At 37.3% G+C, this 10,418-nt stretch overlaps 1 protein-coding gene across 2 annotated transcripts in view; it reads right to left on the minus strand.

Annotated features, from left to right (window-relative positions):
• The window catches only part of CAPN7 (calpain 7), a 122,489-nt gene extending 113,384 nt beyond the window's left edge, over positions 1–9,105 (minus strand). Inside the window, exon 1 of one of the 2 annotated variants that reach the window (XM_053714282.1) lies at positions 7,659–9,105. In XM_053714282.1, the coding sequence (XP_053570257.1) occupies positions 7,659–7,760 (102 nt within the window). In that variant the 5' untranslated portion in view covers positions 7,761–9,105. Of the gene's footprint in view, positions 1–5,689; positions 5,840–7,658 lie in introns of those variants that run through there. The other variant, XM_053714283.1, reaches the window with a different exon arrangement.
• Between the last annotated feature and the right edge of the window lie 1,313 nt (positions 9,106–10,418).

Genomic DNA, 10,418 nt, shown 5'->3' on the forward strand with positions numbered 1-10,418 from the left:
AATAGTTATGGAAATAACTTTATCTATTTAATTAAAGAGGTGAAACACCATTTGGAAACTGCAGAAAGGCTGTTATGTTTATCCGAGTTTATCAACACAAAACAGATCCAACACATTTACAGTGTCAAAATAGTGAATCATGTTAAAGTGACAGTCTACACCCAATTAAATAATGAGCCGTTACTTTGCTCACCCTAAAAACATACCATTGCACCCCTTTACATACATAGCAGATGGACCGCTACACAAGTAATGTTACGATGAGTAACTTTTTTTGTCTTCTAGATATGGCCGCCAAACTCCTCCCCCTCCTCCTTTGTCCCCTTCTCTATTCCTTTTCCATACTCGTAAATGTAAGAAACTGTGACGTCGCTGTTCTGCTTATGCGCATAGTGTTCCGACTGCTGACAAGTAGCGGTCGGAAAACACTATGTATTGTTGTGTAGATTCATGTAATCAAACTAAAACTCAGTTACACAAAGGTTCCGGATATTTGGTTCCTATTTAATTGCACATGCCTGAATCGGTGTGAACGCTTCTTCAAAATTTAACTAGTGAGCAGATTCTGATTGGACAATTTAATAATATAACAAAATGTAAAGACGTAACAATAGGGGGAGTTTGGCGGCCATATGTACATGAAATAAACCAATGTTCTTTTTAGGATTACTCGTGTACCTGTCGAGCTACAGGACATGCAATGCAGTGCAGGTGGATCTTCTTTGGTTAATCTAAGGTATGGGTTTATGTTTATTCAGGTGTAGACTGTCCCTTTAATCCTGTGACTGGCAAGGAAAGCAAGTTAAAGGGATATGAAGCAAAAAAAAAATCTTTCATGATTCAGGTAGAGCATGCAATTTTAAACAACTGTCTAATTTACTCCTATTATCAAATTGTTTTTTCATTCTCTTGGTATGCTTTGTTGAATGAGCAGCAATGCACTACTGGTAGCTGACTGAACACATGGGTGACCCAATGACAATCAGTATATATATGCAGCCACCAATCAGCAGCTAGAACCTGGGTTCTTTGCTGCTCCTGAGCTTTCCTCATAAACCTTTCAGTAAAAGGATAACAAGAGAAGGAAGCAAATTAAATAATAGAAGTAAATTGGAAAGTTATTTAAAATTGTATTTTCAATCTGAATCATGAAAAAAAGGGGTTTCATGTCCCTTTAAGTATAACTTAAAATCTCGCAAACCTTTTTTTTAAAAATCATGTAACATTATTATTTACGTTTACTGTCCCTTTAAAGTGGTTTATTTTGATTTTGAAACTATTATTACATAGCTGGTCTATGTGGCAGGAGATAACTGGCTGATAAGGATCAGCATAAGGGCAAAAATGTTTGTTGTTCAATAAAGAAACATACATTAAAAACTGTAATACAAAACAAAATTCCCTCTTTTAGATGGAACAAAGAAATAAACCTTAATGTTATTTTAAAAACTATAAAATCTCTGTCTTCTCCCGCATTTTATTGAAAATAACATACAGAAAGAATTTGGGTTACAATCTAATTATGTGAATTTATGCTGAGAAATATAGCGTGTAAAAAAATAAATGATAAACTGTTTGAGAAATAACTATTATTATGGCTTTGAATGATGCAGGTTGACAAGTGTGACTTCATGTGAGTTTATGGTCTAAGAGCTGACATTTTTTTTTTTTTTTTAAATTTAGGAAACAACAAGAATATTAAAACCATTGGCTGCGGATGACAAAATGGTGTCATCCTCCATCTTCGCTCTGGTGTGCAGTAGAGCACTTATTTTTCCAATCTGCTGTAAACCAGCAAAGCGTGGTGATGTAATGAGGAAAGCACTGGCCACAGCTCCATTTAACCTTGGGTTAGACACCTTATCAAGGAGCAGTCAACTAGACAAAAGGCAATGGCACTACTCTTATTTGATCAGAGGAAACACTATAATGGCTATCGTCAGAAACTTATATACGCTTATAATTAGTGTTGAAAAGGTGCTGTGTAGTAGAGTACGAATACTATATTGACAAATCCCAGCATAGAAGCTGGGCTGGATACCATAGTAAGCTCTCTTTACCCTCTTACGTAGAGGTGTTTGAACGTGTTAGGACAATAAAATACAAACTTTATTAAATTCATTAATATATTCCCTCAGTTAGGTGGTGTATATAGATAATCCTGAGCTGCTACTGGGGAAACATAGAAGATTGAGCTAAATCCCTGTATAGATGGCAGAATTGAATCCAAAAAGGGGGTGTAAAAGTGGATATAATTATTCCCCTTAGGGATGCCAATCATCCGCGGAGGTTATGATCCATAAATTAGCGAATATTCGTAACCGTGGTAAATAAACTGGCATGTGCATCTCACTGTGTGATACACAGATATAAGCCTTGTAATGATATATTGGAATAGCAATTATATCGATACGGTCTCTTTAAATACCGTGATGTGTCAAACGCTCTGGCTTGTAACTAACAATTAGAACACTGGCGTTATTCCATTCAAGCTACAAGTTATATAGTAGTTTAGTACGTGATATGCCTGGAATGCTATTATTTCAATACTGTCACTTCAAACAGTGCACTTAGTAAACAGTTCAGGCTTGTAGTTATCTCACCCTGACCATACCAGAATATAACTTTCAATTGGCCTTTTAAATTGTCTTTTGACTTAGCAATCAATTAATTTAGTGGACTCAGCTGACTGCCCTGTCTATATATTTAACACTAGCTTGGGCTGAGGGGGGAAATTGCCTGGGCAGTATGCATTGTTACAATAGCATATGCTCACATTTCTAAAGTGAACATTTTATAAGTGAGGCACTAAGATAAGAATTATACAAGGGTTGGACAAGGGGCAAGACACAAGGCAAGTACTCTTGTAATATTGTGTTTTAGGTATTTCATTGTTTCCTTATGCAAGTGCTGCTGTAATACTGTGTCTTATGTGTTTAATTGGTTCCCACTTTTGTAAAAATGCTCAATAATCTATATTCTATTTTGCTACCTCTTGTCTCTATAACAAACTAATGTATTCAATTACTCCTTCCCCCTCACCACCTGCACTGTTCATTAGCCCATCTCTCTTAAACTCACCTTACTTTTCTACTCATGAACTTTATCTATTCCTAAACACTCTCTCTCCCCCTGCACCTAGTCTCAAAAACAGTCTCATTACTGCAAATCTGTATCTCATCTCATGTCACTCTCCCTCTGTTGGGGTACCGCAAGGCTCTGTCCCCTTCTCAATCTACACGTCATCATTAGGTTCCCTAATAAAGTCCCACGGGTTCCATTATCATTTGTATGCCGATGACACCCAATCTACTTCTCTGCACTCGAAAACTCCATCATTACCCCTATCCCGTATGCCCGATGTCTTGGGGTCACACTTGATTCAGATCTTTCTTTCACTCCTCACATTCAGTCCTTGGCTAAATCCTGCCGCTTTTACCTTAAAAACATCTCTAAAATTAGACATTTCCTTACACAAGACACAATTTAATCCACTCTCTCATTCTTTCCCGCCTCGATTACTGCAACTCTGTCCTCTCTGGTCTCCCTAGCTCCTTTACAATCCATAATGAATGCCTCTGCCAGGCTAATCTTCCTTACACGTTGCTCTTCATCTGCTGCACCTCTCTGCCAATCCCTTCACTGGCTTCCTCTTGCCTCCAGGATTAAACACAAAATTCTGACTCTGACATACAAATCCCTCAACTGCACTGCTCCCTTCTATATCTCAGACCTTGTCTCCAGATACTCTCCCTCCCATCACCTTCGCTCTGCTCACAACCTTCTACTCTCCTCCTCTCTTGTTACCTCCTCACACTTATGCTCACAGGACTTCTCCAGACTGGCTCCCATCTTGTGGAACTCTCTGCCTCGCTCCACAAGACACTCCCCTAGTTTTGAAAACTTCAAGCGCTCCCTAAAGACTCTACTGTTCAGGGATGCATACAACCTACGCTAACCTTTCTTTATACCAGTTCCTCTTCTCCATTGCTATCCCCTTGAACTCCCTTAGCATGTAAGCCTAAGATCCATGCTGTTTGTAGAATATCTTCTTTAGAGCTGACTACAACAGTGTGACTCTTGGCAGGGCCCTCTACCCATCTGATCCCTATAAATGTTTCCTTGTATTCCGCCTATGTTTCTAGCGCTGCGGAATCTGTTGGCGCTCTACAAATAACCGACAATAATAATAATAAAGGGCCTCTTGATAGATTCATTCACCTCGGTTGCCAAGAACATACATTTGCTTTTTAGCTGCCCTAGTGAATTCATGAATACAAGAACATACACTAACGACTAAGGGGATAAATAACTGCTCCATAATACACAGCAATTATTTAGCCCCTGACTGTTAAAAAATAAATACATTTAGAAAAACAGACTGCAAATAATTTATCTACCTAGAACTTTGTGGGTCACATGTCTTTGGTTATGGGCAAAGACTGTCACACTTCTCATGTAGCATAATGTCATAGCACAAGGGTATTTCACTGAGCACCCGGTCCATTTTTTTTAGGTGAAATGACATCTGGCATATAACATGCCCTATCCTAATTAATGTATTTACTTATGGTAGACAGACTAAATTAGGTGCCTTGTCACTCAAGTTAGTAGGCGATTGCTACAGGATGGCTATTTCCTGTCTACTAGATAACTTCACCAGTAATCTAAGTACTAAGAGAGGCCTTAGCAACTCCTTAAAAGCACAACTGGGTAATTGAAAGATGCAAGTCCCCTACTTTAATTGAGGAATCTCATTCTCATCCAGCAGTAAGGCGATCACCATGACAGTACCAAGCACCAGATAGATGCAGAGGTATATGCAGTAAAATTATGAGTGGTGTGCAGCCACTCCCTTTTCCACCGATTTTATTGCTTTTAAGGGACCACAGTATTTTGGCTAATGTGGAGCTGACTAACTACTTGAAAGTTTTGGTCTCTGTGCGGAGGATCAGACTAACCATAGCAGACAGAGGTGAATAACCACTGACATCAATGAACATACAACTTTTTGATGTGACTATATTTCATAAGAATCTTGTAAATGCAATTTTATTGCATATTTGCTTTCATTATTTTATTAAACTCTAGAAAATTGGAGATTTGCTATTCCCTTTTGTCTTTATAGATAACTCCATATCTCCCAGAACGTACCAAGTCCTGGACAGTGAATGACCTTAACAAGACTATTCAACATGTCCTGGTCTTTGTATAGCTATTCATCTGCAGTTCAGTAAGCAGTTTAAACAAGAATATAGAGTAAAATAATTGTACTTCCTTATTATCTCATGTTTTCACAATTTGGCCCTATCTTTAGGGTATATACATTATTACCAAGAAATGACTTAGCAACTTTTGGATGATTAAGTCATAGCAGAAAGATTTCCAGTAACTCAACCACAAGGAAGGAAAAATAATATGCGGTGACAGAAAACAATGGATAATGGTATAGAAATGAACATAGACACCTACAATGAAACAAGACTATATATAATTCCCAACTTGCCCTCCTGTGTACTATATGACCTCATTCTGATCTTCCATAATACATTTAGGCAATTCCCCAGTTGAATTTATGAAATCATAGAGAACCTAGATCTCCTGCTTTGTAAGATAACTAGTTTGGTGGTTCAACATGGGATAAGTAAATAACCCTTACAGCCATACTTCTTAAACTGGGGTTGCTTACAAAATGTTCAGGGTCGCGTTTTCCTGCACCAGCTCAGGTCCTGAACCACTCACACACATTTCCAGTGCTACATCTTTGCTGCTTCAGAGGGTCCTTAAGATATCAGATAAACTCCTACAGCAGCGCCTGGACTACCTTTTACTATGATCTGATGTGGATCAGTTAGCAGTCGGAGCAGTAAGGGCACTTCTGTGACACTCCCTTTAGTTCAGTGAGAAAGTGAGCAGGAAATAAAGAAGATGCTGCAAACTGTTTTGCATAAGAGATATATCATATTTTACCTTTATTTTTACATTTGAAATAACTGTTTTTACCCATGGTAACCCCACCTGTACTAAACATTTTAATAATTAAGTATTGGCTAAAGAAAAGCTTTGTAAACATAGCCAGCAAAAGCAATTACACCTCCAGTGGGGAGTAGGAGAGATGGGTAATAAAATGTTAAATTTTCCATTCTTCTCTCTTTGGGCCTGATAATCTAAAGTTCTCTGGACTAGCGAGATTATTAAAGAATGCTCACCAGTACTTGTATTTCCAGGGTGGAATTATCTAAAGCTACTTTTTTACCCTGAAAACAGGGTATCTCACTAAGGGGCATATAGTGCATTTTCGTATGAAAAGTGCACAATATAATTTGTATTATAAACATCATACAAATTGAATATTTGAACCACACATAAATAAGCAGGAAAAAAAATGTATTGTAAAGGTGCATCAAAAATTGTAACGAAATTGTTCACCAAAAATCGTATGTTATCAAAAATGTTATGTAAATTACACAGGAATAAATCATATTAACTATGCACAGCGTAAATCATAATTTAAGTACACTGGATGTACAGAAAAAAAAGCAAGAAATTTGTACTTAAAAGTACAAAATACAATGCGTAATTGTTTGTTTTTTCGTAAAATGGGCGTTCCATGAGCATAGATGAAATTGTCTCTCTAATCACAGCGTAATTCTGTAAAGATTTTCGCACAGCAGATCTCAGTTTTTTCTTGCCAACTAAAAGGTGGCGAGCTTTTCTCAAAACAATATGAATACTTAATACCCTAATAGAAAAAACACATGCATACGACAATATAGGTAATTGTAAGATTCTATAGGCAGAAAGCAGCGTAATGTGGTTTATATTGGCAGCAGGATTTACATTTTTATATTGCGCCCCCTGCTCACTGCTATCTTTGCTCCACAGAGGGAAGTGTCCCTTTCCAGCGAGCTCCTTTAATTTAAATAGGAGACATCTCGTAGGGACTGCCCCTTTTTTATAATAATTCCACCAGGGCAGCCCCTGCGAGGGTCGGCGAGAAAACCACATCTGAAGTTGCGAGGTTTAGATCAGGCCCTAAGCATTGGTATACAGACAAATGTATGATTAGGAAGCATCTGTGTGTATAGAAAGTCATAAGAAGGTCTGATTTCCATGCAAGCACAGCCCATTTTAATAGGTTGTGTTTTCAAAAGAACAAAACCAGCAATTTCATATACAAAAATAAAACCAAATGGAGCAATTATCACTTGTATAGAACTGCAATATTCTGTAGGGCTGAGCAATCTTATACATTTTATTCTCTGCTGATAGTGTAACAAGTTATTGGAAACAAGGAAACCAGCTTTACAGTACACTGTACCTTTAATACATCTGTTGAGCCAATGACAAGAAAAACAATATGTATAGTCACCAGCTAGCTCCCAGTAGTGTATTGCTGTTGCCAAAGATATGTACATATACTTTTCAACAAACAATACCAAGAGCACAAAGTACATTTTTATTAGAAGTTAATTTAAAATAATAAATTATCAATTAATTTTGACTTTCATGTTTCTTTAAGGCAACCCTGAGTATATTAAATGAAAAAGAACCAAATAAAATCTAAGGATTAAACTATGGCAGTCAAAGTGGTAATGTTGATTTATGAATTGTTCATTGAATGTAACCCTATTTCATGTGAATATAAAGAGCCATACCTTATAAAAGAACACAGCATCTCTGTACTTCCCAGCTTGGTCATTCACCACTGCCAGTTTGGCAAATTTTAATGCATCCACTTCGAGGACAGAGGCATCCATGATGTCAGAAGAAAAGAGAGCTAAAGTAAAACTAATGTGAGCAAAAAAAATAAAATATATCAACTGGGTAATAATAACTGCATGCCCAGCTATTAGTATTACAATTGGATTCCTCTTTCAGTTCAATGCTGTAAATTCAGTTCAGTTCCGGGATTATAATTTGTCTCATTGGGTGCTGCTAATCCAGGTCTTGGAATGTAGTTTACCTTAATTTGGTGCTATAAATAGTCATTGGTTTTAATATTTAATTTTCAACTAGATAAATTGTATACATTGTAAATCCAGTTACACAACTAAGATTTGTTTCAGTAAATTGCTGTAGCTCCCAGATTGTTGTGTCTCAGACAGAGGCTGTAAAACTAAATCTCATCCTATAAATGTATTATGAGTGGTAAAAAGCTACTCGTCTTCCTAGAAAACTATTACTCCAGGTTCCAGGTTTTCAACAGTTACAGTTGCCTGGAACTGAATCAGTATACTGTGTAATAAAATCACTACAGAGCTGTAGATTTGTTTTTATAATGTTGTGTCCAGTCTGTGCAGCATGTGTAACAAACTATGCATCATGATAAATTACCAAGACTATTTTAGGACCATTTCATAATCCAATCCTCAACCTATCCATTGGGGCAATGACTTATTTTAAGGTGCCACATTTGCATTAAAGTCTGCTATGTAAACACGTTTTATTTTTGTACAGCACATTACAGCTCTATTATTCCTCAATTATCCCCAAATCTCCTTTTAATAATCCAGACTGTATTCCAAATCAGAGTTAATCTGATGTATTCTGCTCCAGAGTGCACAGAAACAGATGCAAAATGTGAGGGGTTTCCTTCTTCAATATCCCTCTGAGCGATCCTTGTTTGTAAAGTGATGACAATGATATATTTCCCTGCATTTGCTTTGCCTTTATCGTCCAATCTGTATTTATCGTCAGGTTTATTTCACAACTAGTGCGGTCTATTGGCTGATCCTGTGCTGTTACATAGACCCTTGTCTATAGACCACCGTGTTTATATATCTCGGGCACACTTCCATTTCCTCCTTTGTAGGACGCTTCATAAAACAAGAAGGAGGAATCAGGAATAACGATGATGCACTCTCCTCCCCATTTATAAACAAACTTCCTTCCCACTTCTATTAACTAGTTCATTATACCAACTCTCTGCAGGACAATGAACAGTCAATGCACAGCCTTTACTTGTGTGTTCTAGTTATAAATACATATTAACTTAAAGTGTAAAGTCCTAGTTGAGAGGGGTGAGACTTTTTTGCTAGATTGACAGTTCTGCTGCAGCGGTGGGCTAGGAAGATGTTTGCGCTGTCATGTTCTACCCTGCCCATAAAGGAGTGGCTGTGAGATGACGAGTGCTTCCAGTGCAGAGCGAGCATTGCTTCCTGGGTGACCCGAAACTGTTCTGGGCATGCGCGTCCTTTAAACTTGACAGCTGAACGCATTGCATGTTAACATTATTCTTTTACGGTTTTCTACCGTGGTAAAGTTGGTTTGATGTTCGATATTTGACAGATTTTCGAACATTCAAAGCTCAATAGCACCACAACGATAACAGCTAGAAACCTTGTGTTAGTCTAGTTTTGAAAGAAAAAATGTGTACAACACTGCACAGATCTTGTTTTCCTGACTCTGATAAAAAATAAACAATGGCACCATATTTTATGCTCAAGGTTGTGTACAATATGTGCACAGTCAATGGAAATTGCAAGGGACCGTCAACAAAGCGCATCACTACATTTTTGGGCACAGTTTATAAATTCAAAAGCTCCATGATCACATGACCTAGAAACTTCAAATTAATGTAGTATGTTTTAGAGAGCTGGCCACACATTGCACAGCATTTAGTTTATCAAAAAAGGTGCACATTTTATTAATAAGCTGATATAGGTGCTAAAAAGGCTTTGAAATCCAATAGCTTGAAAGTCACATGACCTAGATAGTTCTAATCAAAATTGTATCCTTCAGATGGATTGGACACACATTGCACAGCCTTTAGAATTACAAAAAACTGATGCACATTTTATTAATAAGCAGATATAGGTGCTAAAAAGGCTTTGAAATTCAATAGCCTCAAGGTCACATGACCTAGGATGTTCAAATCAGTCCATATCCTTCAGATGGATGGGCCACACATTGCACAGCCTTTAGTTTTGATTACAACTGATGCACATTTTATTAATAAGCTGATATAGGTGCTAAAAAGGCTTTGAAATTCAATAGCTTCAAAGTCACATGACCTAGATAATTCTAATCAAAATTGTATCCTTCAGATGGATGAGACACACATTGCACAGGCTTTAGAATTACAAAAAACTGATACACATTTTATTAATAAGCTGATATAGGTGCTAAAAAGGCTTTGAAATTCAATAGCTTCAAAGTCACATGACCTAGTTTGGTCAAATCAGTACAGTATCCTTCAGATGGATGGGACACACATTGCACAGCCTTTAGAATTACAAAAAACTGATGCACGTTTTATTAATAAGCAGATATATGTGCTCAAAAGGCTTTGAAATTCAATAGCTTCAAAGTCACATGACCTAGGTTGGTCAAATCAGTACAGTATCCTTCAGATGGATGGGCCACACATTGCACAGCCTTTAGTTTAGAATAAAACTGATGCACATTGTATTAAT

This window comes from Bombina bombina, chromosome 5, assembly GCF_027579735.1.
Source record: "Bombina bombina isolate aBomBom1 chromosome 5, aBomBom1.pri, whole genome shotgun sequence".
Lineage (NCBI taxonomy): Eukaryota > Metazoa > Chordata > Amphibia > Anura > Bombinatoridae > Bombina > Bombina bombina.